This window comes from Pelophylax lessonae (genome assembly GCF_965119305.1).
Source record: "Pelophylax lessonae genome assembly, chromosome: 4".
Lineage (NCBI taxonomy): Eukaryota > Metazoa > Chordata > Amphibia > Anura > Ranidae > Pelophylax > Pelophylax lessonae.
This window is the reverse complement of record NC_138771.1, coordinates 315,553,156-315,566,419: the sequence shown is the minus strand read 5'-3', so window position 1 is coordinate 315,566,419 and position 13,264 is coordinate 315,553,156. Positions and strand designations below refer to the sequence as shown.

The window sequence follows — 13,264 nt, the reverse complement described above, 5'->3', positions numbered from 1 at the left end:
GAGACAGGAAATGACAGTCTGGGCCTCAGCAGGTGCTGGGCTGAGGGCTTGGAGAAGATTACTAATGGATCTTTGCTGGAGGGCACTGTCCTGAAGTCATGGTCTGGGGAAGGATCTTTTGTCTCCCTCACTGAGGATCTGTCTGAGGAAACTGGATGGAAGACAGGTCCCAGGACATTGTGAGTAAGACTTAGGTTTTGGACTTTCAAGGATTTGTGCTGGAAGTTTAACAAAATGGAAAACGGGCCTCACTGTGTGTGCAAAAGTAGGGGTATCCAATTTTCAAAATTTTGGTTTCTGACCCCTGGAATATTGGTTCTGGTCCTGAGGAGGTCTGGTCTGCAACACCCCCATGGACTAGGTGGTGACACACACCAGCCCTTGGGGATATAGTTGGACGTGTATGCCTGTCTGGCGGGCTGATTTGGCCAATTCGGCAAACGAATGCCAAAAGTAGACTTTGTCATGTTGGTGAGCACTGTTACTTTGTAAAAAAACTTTTAAATCCATGACTGCCAGAATATGTATGAAAAGAGGAGATTGTTGAGAGACGCACTGATAATGCTATGTTTCTGTTTTCTCCTTTTTGTCTTTTTTCAAGATATAAGGATATAACATCACTATGATGGTTCCTGAAGAAGCTATCTTTCACTCAATTGCGAAACGCGTTGAACTATGTATAGGATGTCCTTGTATTATGACGTCTATAGTTTGTAATATATTTGAGTTAGCTTGGTATGGTATCTTACTTAAGAATTTAAACATTTTTGAATTTTATTCATGTGTGCTCATTAGAGTTAACCCCGTGCCCTTAAAAGTCCTACAATATTAGGTACACTGTTTTTACCTAACAGTAAGGCCTGTTTTCCAGTTTATTATATGCTTTACATGGATGTGAGTAATAGGGTTGCCTAAAAGTTATCTTGCAGGTTTCCTATTCACATTGTGCTGGAAGTTTGTTTTGGAGTATACCGAACCCCTTTCCTGTTTCCAATTACTTAGCAATGAATTTTAAAAAATTTCCCCTAGACTGAGCCAGAGTTGGTGTGCATGGAACTATACTAGCAAGGGCGACCTGGGCATATTCTCAGCTGCATACCTTTTACAGAGCACAGCAGCCATCAGTGTCATCAGGCTCCGCCCCGATGCTTCACATGACTGTGCGCACATGACGACATGAGTGAAGTCAAGAGGAACCAGAGAGGGCAAAAGCCCACTGACTGCACCCCTGTTCAAAAGACCAGGGGCAGATCAAACTGGGAAGAAACAAAACCACTCCCTGGGTGGGCAAGCCACTTGAAACATCAATGGCTTCTACCACAATAGGTCCTCCATTTGGACCCGTGTGTCAGTGTGCCGCTCCCCCGCCTGGTAAGCCCTGGCATGACCCTAAGAGAGTAATGCAATACAGTGTTTGTCATTTATCAATATATCCGTATACAATACAAAGATTACTCAGACTGTTTATTATTTATACGTGAAGTGCATTTGATAAATTCGATTTTTTTTTTTTTTATTTCCCTTCGGGGAAAAACAAGAGATCCTGTCATTTGATGTACCAAAGTGCAAATTTTAACCTAAAAATGGTTTGAAACTCGTAGTGTTATTTAAACCTGGGAAAACCGTCACATTTAAATGTTATGGCCATTTATTTTCTAATTGCAAGAATAAGGGGTAATCACTGGAGCAATGTATACTTTTTTTTAGGGATTTTGCAATTTAATTTGTATAATAAATACAATTTTAACAGTGAAAATAATAGGTGATATTTATTATATATAAGGAACATGGATTCTCGAGGGGTTTCCTTTTACAGCGTAACTGAAAGCAAACCTTTTTTCTTTGGTTTTCTTTTGGATAGAGTGGAGAGGGATTAGAATACCTGTAATGTTTTTATTGCAATATGTGCCCCTGTTAGGGGGAATTCATCCTCTGTTTACAGAGATGTATAGTAACTAAGTAGAACTACTTCACTACTGTACTTAAGTACCGAAAGGCGGTATCTGTACTTTCCTGGAGTATAATTTTTTTCTCCTACTTCCACTTTTACTTCACTACATTTTTTCAATGATTTCAATACTTCTACTCCAATATTTTTTTTTGTGCTGCATAGTTACTCGTTACAATTATAAAAATTACCACTGCCAGAACAGTAGATGGCAGGTTTCATGAAGCTCAAAACATGTGTGTTATCAGCGCACACGAAAATAAATGCTACTGTATGTATAAATAAAAGCTGCATTTGAAATAATAAAAAACAATATGATGTTCAAACTTTTGACTTCTTTCTTTAATAACTACATAACACAGTACTTGTACTTTTACTTTCAGTACTTGAGTAGCAATTTGTTTTCAAAACTACTGGTACTTTTATTTTCAGTACTTGAGTAGCAACATTTTTAAAAAGACTACTTGCAATACTGAAGTACAAAAAATGTTAAATACTTTAGTACTTCTACTCAAGTCACTTTTTGATCGAGCACTTCCACTTCTACTAAAGTCACTTTTTGATCGAGCACTTCCACTTCTACTAACGTCACTTTTTGATCGAGCACTTGTACTTTTACTCAAGTATGGGTTTCGAGTACTTTATACAACTCTGTCTGTTTATCATGTTCACCAGTATCCTCGAAAGCTAAAGAAAATCCAGCATTTTGGGTTGAGGCCAGAATAGTAATAGAGGGTAAACCTTTAAATGGGGACATTGGTTCTGGTGACTCTGGTCACACCCAAGTATTTCCTCTCACATCCTGTTTTGTCTATGGGACAGGAAGTGAACAGAAATTCCGCCTATGGGACAGAGATGTCAAAAAGCAAACTGACGGGGTTTTTAACCCTCCCTTACTCTATCCAAAATGAGGGGGGGGGGGGGAGGTTTTACCTTCCTGTAATTGTTTTAGTTGAAGGATTTTTTTAAAACGATATATGTACATTGGGCAGCCATATGGTCTCATAAGCATGAAGTGCTTTCCTGCTTAGTAGTGCAGCATAGTTATTACACTTAACTGCTCCTCTAATCGCAGTACAAATTTATATATGGAGCAAAGTACAGAGACCTCCATAGAAAACAATGTACTCCTTGTGTAACTTATCCCATCACTTTTATTGATTTCATTTGACAAGATGCTTGTTGCACTTTGACATGGAAATGGCAATAATCTATAAAATGTATCACGGCATGTTTTTAGCCATGTTAAATGTGACGTTTTCATAACTATAACATAGAGCTGCACGATTCTGGATAAAATGAGAATCACAATTTTTTTTGCCTAAAATAAAGATCCCAATTGTCGGCGTAACATCATCTTTCACATTCAACAAAACAATTGGGCTAACTTTACTGTTTTTATTTTTTTTTTTTTTTATTCTTTATTTATTGAAGTGTATTTTTTCCAAAAAAATTGTGTTTGCAAGACCGCTGTGCAAATACAGTGTGACATAAAATATTGCAACAACCGCCATTTTATTCTCTACAATCTCTGCTAAAAAAAAATATATATATATATATATATATATATATATATATATATATATATATATATATATATATATATATATATATATATATATATATATATATATATATATATATATAAAAATATAGTGTGTGTGTGTGTAATTTATTTATTTTTTTTTGGCACAGGTGATGCATAGGATGATACGTGTATGTGTGATTTTCTAGCAAAAAAATACTGATTTTAACTTGGAAGCAGCAAGTGTCAGAAAAAGGCTTAGTCTTTAAACGAATTGTAAAGTCAAAAGGTTTTTTATGCATTAAGATATAAAAAGCCTTCTATGTGAAATATCCGCCCCAACACTCCCTAATACTTACCTGAGCCCCATCTCTATCCAGCGATGTCCACAAGTCCCTCAGCCCTCTGGGACTCTCCCTCCTAATTGGCTGAGACACCGCAGTAGTGCCATTTGCTCCGGCTGCTGTCAATTAAAGTCAGCCATTCAGGAGAGAGGGGGGTGGGGCCGAATGGCAGCTCCCTGTCTGAAGGGACACATGGAACTGCAGCTCAGCTCGGGTGCCCCCATAGCAGGCTGCTTGCTGTGGGGGCACTTGACAGGAGGGAGGGGCCAGGAACACAGATGAGGGACCTGAAAAGGAGTATTGTGGTTTTTTTTATCACTTGGAAGTGGTTAAACTGACCTAATTTACAGACCCAAGTTCATCCCTTCAATCTAAAAGAATGAAATGATACAATGTTTCTCTTTATCTCTCAGCACTGATGATAAACTTTGCCAGCTCTGAGCAGAGAAGGGCTCTGCACTGTTACATGAATCGTGGAAATGCCGAATTAAGATCGTTAGGGGTTGAATCAAGATCGTGTGTGTTTTTTTTTTTTTTGTTTTTTATATTGTTAACCACTTTACCACCGGAGGATTTTGCTGTCTTCCGTCCAGGCCACTTTTTGCGATTCGGCGCTGAGCGACTTCAACTGACAATTGCGCGGTCGTGCGACGCCGTACCCAAACGAAATTTACGTCCTTTTTTTCCCACAAACAGAGCTTTCTTTTGGTGGTATTTGATCACCTGTGCGATTTTTACTTTTTGCGCTATAAACAAAAAAAGAGCGTTTATTTTGAAAAAATAACAATATTTTTAACATTTTTTTTATATGAAATTCCCCCCCAAAAAAGATGTAAAAACCAATTTTTTTAAAAATTTTTGGCCAATTTGTTTTATGCTGCATATGTTTGGTAAAAAAAATCGCAATAAGCGTATTTTGATTGGTTTGCGCAAAAGTTATTGCGTTTACTAACAAAGGGAAAGATTTCTGTCATTTTTGGTGTTTTTTTTTTAACGCGTAATGGCGGCGATCTGCGATTTTTTTTTTTTTTTTTGCGGGACTGCGACATTGCGGCGGACAGATCGGACCCTTGACTGACATTTTTGACACTTTTGGGGGTACCAGTGACATTACTGCAGTAATCAGTGCTATATATATGCACTGTTACTGTAAAAATGACACTGGCAGGGAAGGGGTTAATTTTATTGGAGAGGGAGGGGTTAATGTATGCCTGGTGCTTACTGACGTGTAGGGGGGGAGGTGACTGTGTGAGTCATGGACAGATCGGATGTCCAGCTATGCTGAACAGTCCGATCTGTCACTCCCTGTCACTATGGAGATCCGCCCGCTGTGTTTACACACAGCGGGCGGATCTCCAGACTCGATCCCCGACGATCGGGTAAGAGCAGCGGCGATCGCCGCTGCTCCTCCCCTGGCCCGACTCCCGCTGTGAATGAAAACAGCGGGAGCGAGCCTCCGGCGGCGCGCAAGCGCCGCCCAGAAGGGGGAGTGTCCAACGACGTTAATACTACGTCGCTGGACGATAACGAACCACTCTGCCGCAGTAGTATTACTGTGAGCGGTTCTAAAGTGGTTAATCATGCGGCTCTACTATAACAGTAACTTAGAAGTAGTACTTTGTAAAGACACATGTGTGTATGGTAAATTCATATAATTTGCTCTTTTACCTGTCAAAGGATCTGTAATTCTGTTCAGGCTGCTAATTAGACAAAGGTGGTAATGATGAATAATGAACAAGGTGACAGTGGAGGGAGTACATAGGGACATGCCTTACTGGACCAGGAATAAGTATTTTACCTAGTTGTGTAGAGTAGTAGGTGTATGAAATGATTGACTGCATTTTGTTACTGTATTGCAATCATACAGTGACAAATATGCAAAAAGACAAGCATGTTTATTACTGGATGTGCAACATAATTTCATTACCATAATAAATGGACTTCAGTTGGACTTGAACTCCTTTTGGGAGGTAAAACCATATTCATACATATTTTAACAGGGTGTTCTCTGTTTTCTTAAAGTTGTGCTTTAACCACTTCCAGAACGCCCACCGTGTATTTATGACGTTAAATACCAGAGTTATGGCAGCAGATAGCTGCCATAACCCAGGTATTTACACGGCCAGCGAGATCACTTTTATGAGCGGCTGGAGAGGTGCCCACCCCCTCCTGTCACTTACCGGTTGTTTTCCCTACTTACTGAAGCCATCGGTAGCAGGGAAAATGATCCCAACCTTTTCCCTGATGGGCAGGAAGTCAATTGAGGGCTGGATGGCCCCCACTTAACTCTATGCCCTTGGAAGACCGGAGCGACATCAAACCTCATTTCCGCCCAATGGTCTTAAAGGGCCTGATTCTTCTTTTTTTTTTTTTTTGTTATTGCTTTTGAGTGTAAATGTGAGATCTGAGGTCTCTTTGACCCCAGATTTCACATTAAAGAGGACCTGTCCTGCTTATTTCTATTACAAGGGATATATAAATGCCCACATTTTGCACTGTTTGCATGTGTATACTAGATAGTTTAATCACAATTTCAACATGCCTCATGTTCAGTTATGTGCATTGGCCATTCTGATTGCATAGAAACACCTGCGCATACACTGCTTTACAATGCAATTAGATGGATTGCAGACAGTTCAGGGACTGCAATATTACATTGGCCTAGTCATTTGTAAAGGACTATTACAGTACGCTCACATGTTGAAAGGTTTACGTTCAGGGACAATACTTTACTACTTCTGTACCTCGCTTGGAAAATGGTTTCTTGTCATGCAGAGACTGGATTTGATGTCATCTGTGATTTTAAAAGGCAAATTTATTTTTAAATATGCATTTTCTTCCATTCCCCACAGAAATCAGATCCACGGCCACTTGCAAAGTTCTTTTATATTGATGAAGAGGTAAATGCAATTGTTCATGAGCTACAATGCCTGGATGTGCGGAAAGACCCACAAAACTATCTGGTCCTGCTCAGTCAGCTGCACAACAGCCAGGTAATATGTTCATCATGTCTACTATATAGAGTGTATGTAAGAGGTGACCACATTGGCAATGTGTGTGTGGATGTATGTATAGCTTTTCCGAAGTATAAATGGAACTGATATACTAGATAATGATGCAGACACCCAGGATCATGGGTGAAAGTATAAGGGTTGAACTTAGTTATTTTTTCAGTCATTCATGGAGCACATATTTAGTAACGGTGGCAATGAGATCATCAAGCCAACAGTTTTCATATGGTTTTGAGGAGGATAATAGAGAGATATAGGAGAAAACCCAGAGCAATGGCTGTGAAGAGAGTGGAATGGGTAAAGGAGGAGGGAGCTTTGGCAGTACTATACAATAAACCATATGTGTGAAAATCATCTCAAATGCAAGGTGAATGCATCTGAAAGGATGCTCCATTTCAGGGCTGTAAACCTCCCGTACCATTTTTTTTTTTTACTGACAAAACATGGGAAATTTACTGACAGTCATTTTTTAACTGACAACCAGAAAATTGACTGAACTCCTGTTAAAAATTAAGGCAATCAATATTTAAATAATATAAACACGATATGGAAACACTGTCAATACTTAAAACAAGTAATTTGCCTGATTTATACTTACAAAAGTCAACACAGCATGACAAATGATCAGCCCTTAATATTTACTGATCTTTGTTAGCCTGGGTTCACACTTAAAACGGATGCAGCTCACAGCTGGGGTCTGGTGTGTACCTGTTCTCCGTTTCAGGGACGATTCAGGCCCGAATTTTTGCCTGAATTCAGACCTGAGACGGAGCCAAACACGCACAGGACCACTGTTCAATCTGCTCCGCAGCCGCCTCGGAAATGTGTGAACCGGCTCCATTGAGAGTTGGATGTGGGGAAACACAGATGCACAAAATACCTGAGTGTACTGTGTGGGAACACATGGTTTTTGCAGGGGTGTATGTTTAAGTACGACCATGTGAACGAGGCCCAACTCTTCTGGAAAAAACAATTCCGATTCAAATTGAGAGTTTTCATCATCAATAGAATACCAGAGAGTAGATTATGGGGAAAAAAACATAATCTTTAATTTGATTCAATCTTTTGGAAACAACATAACATCTAATGTTAATATTGTGTGTTCTTTCCTCTGAGAAATAGAGATTTGATGTCCTAATTAAGGCTTTTAAAATTGTGTCTGCATGCTATTGCTCTCTGGCTAGGAGGATCCAAGGATACCTACATGCTGGCTAATTGTTTTATCTGTCCACATGGCTCTAATTTTTTTAAATAAAGCTGCTAGCAAAGGCACAAGTACCCATGTTCCATAAGAAAGGTAGCAATAACGCAACCTAGAAGGAAAAAAAAAAAACCTTAAAGAATGGATGATGGGCCTGAAAAAGGAAAATGCAATCATCTATTTCTTGCTGTAGAAATGTAGAGTTGTCTAATAAGAAAATCCTCAACATAATTTCAGTTTTTCTTTGGCTTCTGTTTAATATGATTGGTCGGAAGTGTCCTAACACAACCTACTTTGCTAACCTGTTTTGTGGCTGTGTTTTCTGACTGCAGGAGCGCATGCTTACCCTTCTGGAGCAAATTCTGGAGCAATGTGTACCCACAAAGAGGAGGCAAAGAGATTATCACTTGAAGTTCCCTGATGACATTGTAAATGATACCATGACCACTCACCTCCTGTTTGCAGCAGAAGTGGGTCTATTTAAACATTTATGTACTAAGGACTCTATCTTTTTTTGTTCTTCTATTATTATGATTACTAAATTTGTGATCTAACTGTTTAGCTTATTGTAGGCGGCACATACGTAGAAGTAGAAGAAGCAGATGGTGTGTTACTTCGACCTCTAGCACAGAAGCTGTTACGCAGCCTGGAAAATCTGCGGCGGATCCTAAGAGAGCAAAGTCTGGAGGATCCCGGCATTTATCCCGAAGCTGGGCACGAGGCCCTTCTGGAGTATGACAACCTGTGTGCTGAGTTTGAACTTAGGTGTGTATGTCTAAATAAGGCACATAGCCTTCTGATGTGCTGTATAGAAGGCGTCAGTGTAAGCAATAGGTAAACCTTGATAAAAATTAATAAACCAACAAAAATCTTGCATGGCTTTTCTACTTTCCTAAAGGCAAAGCAGTAGAGATCCACTTAATTGATACTTGCCATTTCCTCGTTTTGCAGTCTTGGGTACACAAACATTAGAGGCCTTCAGCTGAGCCATCCATATTTTAGGAAAAAACAGGGTTACTTCCAGGCTAGCATACTCTTAATTATTGCCTGTTAACATCCAAATGTTGGTACCTTGGTTTGCCATTGGACTTTTAGATATTTTGAGGTGTATGCACGTAGGACAACTGCTTTTACTGAGCTATTATAAACCAATTGTTATGCCCCCTAGGTTGGCTAGTAGGACTCAATGATGTATTAACTTGTACTGTGTTCAGTGAAAGGTTATAGGGATGTCTGGTTAGCAGTTAGACTTGGGATTTCAGTAAAGCGTTTGACAATTTTCTGGAATTTACCTGCTCTTTATTCAGACAAGCATTTGTGCCAGTTTCTGTAACATTACCAGTTTACGATTACCATTACTTGCCAAATTCAGGTAGTTATAACTACTCCCACTCCCACTTTATGAATCTTTACTTTGAGCCTATAAAGAATTACTGACCGTTTGTAGATGGGGAAACTAGCGGTAATTTAAACCCGCTCTGAGCTGGCGTATGAAGGTATGCCAGTGCTCAGAATGGGGCATGTCTGTTCTGGGAAGCTGTCACAAATGTGCGGTTTCTCTCATAGGGCTCTATCCCTGACCCCATTCATCTGTCAGCTGGGAGATATCCTGGCAAAAACTAAATGTAAACAAAGTAATTGGTGATGTCTTTACCCAAATTTGTCAATGCCGTTGGTAAGTGACTTGAGTTACTGGGGGTGTGGAGCCTGATGGGGAACTGAGAGATTAGTTCTCAATCAGGCCCACCTTACTTTTACACCCACTGACATGCACTGTCAATCAACAGCAATGTGTAGGACCTGATAGAGAATCATAGGCGAGCGCAGGGAGTGTGGCCCCCCCCCCTCGTGTTGCCCTGCAGTGCTGCTGGCTTCCCCCCTCTTCTCCCAGCTGCTGCAGGGGATGTTTCAATTATGAGAGCGGGGGGAAGGGGCTAGTAAATTTGTTCTGGGGACTCAAGTGACAAACCAGGATTCCCTTACTTTGGAGGGACTTCCTCGCACTTCCTGTTTGGCTATGGGACAGGAAGTGAAGGGAAATCTCTATGGGACACAGATATTTATTTTATTTGTCCAAAATGGAAAAAAGTTTTCGCTTTTAGTTACACTTAAACAATCCTTACCCACTGTATATGTGTATCTTTGTGGCGGTAGATTTCTACATTAGGAATGCTTCCCATCTGATGCAGGCCATCTGATCTTCCTAAGACCTGTGTATCTGCCACTGTAAGATTAGTATTTCTGCTTTGTACAGGAGGCCGTACAAAAGTGTAACAATAATCTGAATATACAGGACTACTGTAGTTATGCGGCTTTTATGAGATGTCTGTGAATATTGATCAGATGAGAGGTTGTTGGCACAAACACGCTTTAATAATTACAGTCAAATTTCAGCACAAAGCCCTGTTGATACCCCACCCTCTGTATTCACAATTCAGTATATGTTGGGTGGTCTCATATTATTATGCCTATTAAGCCAACACTGTATCTTGGCCTAGGCCAACAAGGCCCAGGCCTAGGGCGGCACTTTTTTTCAGGGGGGCATCAAAAAAGCTTCCCCCGCATGAAAAAAACAGCCTCCTCCTGGCTCCTGTACGAAAAGGGTCCCCACCACTTTGCCAGTCTTATGGGCCAGGTGGCAGGGCCTAAGAGGCAAATCGGTCTGGCGCCCCCATAAAGCGGCTGTTCTGCTGCCAGTATGACAATACTGGCCGACGACTGGTGGCCGCACTTAATAAAACTGGCGGCTGCCAATACTAGTAAGTATGGCACTGGCAACAGGTCTTAGCAGCCTAACGCTCTGCCTACCCTCCTCTGCGGCATACCAGGCTTTTGTAGTCTTCTGGATGAGAAGTAAAGCTGGAACATATACTTTTTTGCTCATGATTTTTGCAACCTGCTGATTTGTCTTAGGTTTTTTTCTCTATTGGAACATCTTAATGCCAGTTCTGTTTTATTTAGCAAAATGTATTGTAATTTAACCTACACAGGTAAAAGATCTTTCAGTCTGTGTGTTGACACATTTAGGGGTCATTTTTGGCCTGATTGAGTCCTAATGCTTTGACTATTAAACTGATGTGTGAATGTCACATGACCACCTTCAAATGGAACTGTAGTTGGGCAGGTCCCCATCCCCAGTGTTCCTCCTGGGATGAGTGGCACTGACTACTATCTGTTGTCAGATCAGCATTGTATGTCCAATAATCCACAAATATAGATTGAGCCCAACCCTATCTGCTGGCCCAATGTGATGTCATTTAGGGGTATTTTAGCAGGTGAATATGAGCACTTCCACCACTTGAAGTGCTTTAGTTATGTTCTCACTTGGCAGTGAAATTTGTTCTGACATCAGTTTGAGATGTTTCAGTGATCATTCAGAATTCATTGACAGGTGCACTTGACCTCCTTTCTGACCTGCATTTACCTGTGCTTAATGCAGATTTGCATTCCAATAGACATGCATAGGTATGGAAAATTAACTTGAAGCAAGCAAAAGCCTCTCAACACAGGTTAGGGTCCATTCACACCATCTGCTGTGTTTGGTGAAGCCTTAAGAGGAAGGGGTGTGGTTTGCAGATGACAGGGGGGGTCTTAAACAGGGTGTGGTCTTGGCAGGAAGGGGTGGGTCATATTTAAATTAGGGAGTGCATGAGTTTAGTCAGGCCTAGGGCAGCACAAAACCTAAATGCATCACTGCATGGCTGGGGGTTCCCGGCTAGCGAATGAATGGGGTCGAGTGACGTCACTGGTTGCTAAGGATGGTGCCGACACTCGCTGCTTCCTTAATAGCCTTTGACAGGAAGATATATATATATATATATATATATATATATATATATATATATATATATATATATATATATATAATGTGTGCGTGTGTAAGAATGACTGCTACTATATGATGATCAACTCATGCCGAATGATCAGAAGGTGTGATGTACAGAAGAATGTCCGAACAGGCAAAGTTTGGTCCAAATCTGTATTTGAACTAAACCGAAAGCTTATACCTATAGGTTACCCCTCTCTTCCTGCCTCCATGCTACCAGGAGAAGTACAGGAGACCACAGAAATAAAATCTAGTTACCAAGTGTCCTGTATCTTTCTGGACAGTCCCAGGATTTGGGACTCTGCCTCAGCCCAGTGGACTGTCCTGCAAGTGCCAGGGCATTGGGTGCCAGAGAATGTTTCGGCAGAATTGCAGTAATGTTAGGTGGACTGTTCCCCCTGTGACAGTGGAACTTTAGTCCCGGCCCTACATGCTGAAAACTATTGACCACCAGTGAAATGGGGGGGGGGGATACAATTACTGCCACTGACCATCTTTGGAAGGGTTAATTGTTACTGGTACTGATCTCCCAGTGTACGGGGTTATTTTTGCTCTCTGACACCAATGTTGGTAGTTAACATTACTGCCACTGACAACTTTGGGCTTCAAAGTGTGAGTTCAGATTAAGTTTTAGGGCTCTTTCACACGGGCGGTCCGATCAGATCCGCCTGTCAGTTTTTTAGGCGGATCTGATCGGATCCTCCATGCAGCTCTATGGGGCAGCGGGTGTCAGCGGAGGTCACCTCCGCTGACACCCGCTGCCATCCGCATCCGATCCTGTGCTGAAATCTGGACGGATGGAAACCCTATTTTTCCATCCGTTCAGTAATCGGAGCGGAGTGGATCTGATGAGAGCGGACAAGCGGTCCGCTCTCCTCTGTTCCCCATAGAGGGCAGCGGGTGCTGAGACACCTCCCTCTCCGCTCTGCAAGCGGAGACGGAGCTGTCATCCGCCCGGCTCAGCGGGGATCGCGGATCGATCCCCGCTGAGCAACACGGATCCGCCTGCGGAGGCGGACCGTGTGAAAGAAGCCTTAGGCTACGTTCACATCTAGGCGTTGCTATTTAATAGGCTTTTTTTATAGGCGTTTTGACAAGCGTTTTACAGGTAAAACGCTCTATATTAAGTCTATGGCGCAAAAAACGCCTGTAATCTGCCCAAAAAGAAGCTCGTACTTTTTGAAGCGTCAGACGTTTTTCTCAAGGCGTCGGAAAGCCCAGATGTGAACAGGGGCCATTGAAATGAATAGGATTTGGTCATTTTTTGAGCTGATCCTTAGAGCTGAAAAACGCCCTAAAACGCCTACATGTGAACTTAGCCTTACAGTTTGTTTTGCTTTGAGATACATTTTGATAGCTTGTGATTGGCTATAACAGTGAAAAGTAACTGTACTCTTTCTCCTCTTGAA

At 41.3% G+C, this 13,264-nt stretch overlaps 1 protein-coding gene across 1 annotated transcript in view; it reads left to right on the top strand.

Annotated features, from left to right (window-relative positions):
* The window catches only part of LOC309552340 (lateral signaling target protein 2 homolog), a 74,885-nt gene that overhangs the window by 40,244 nt on the left and 21,377 nt on the right, over positions 1 to 13,264 (top strand). The window contains exons 2-4 of the mRNA XM_082253253.1: positions 6,670 to 6,810; positions 8,362 to 8,499; positions 8,592 to 8,794. Of these exons, the coding sequence (XP_082109379.1) occupies positions 6,670 to 6,810; positions 8,362 to 8,499; positions 8,592 to 8,794 (482 nt within the window). The remainder of the gene's footprint in view (positions 1 to 6,669; positions 6,811 to 8,361; positions 8,500 to 8,591; positions 8,795 to 13,264) is intronic.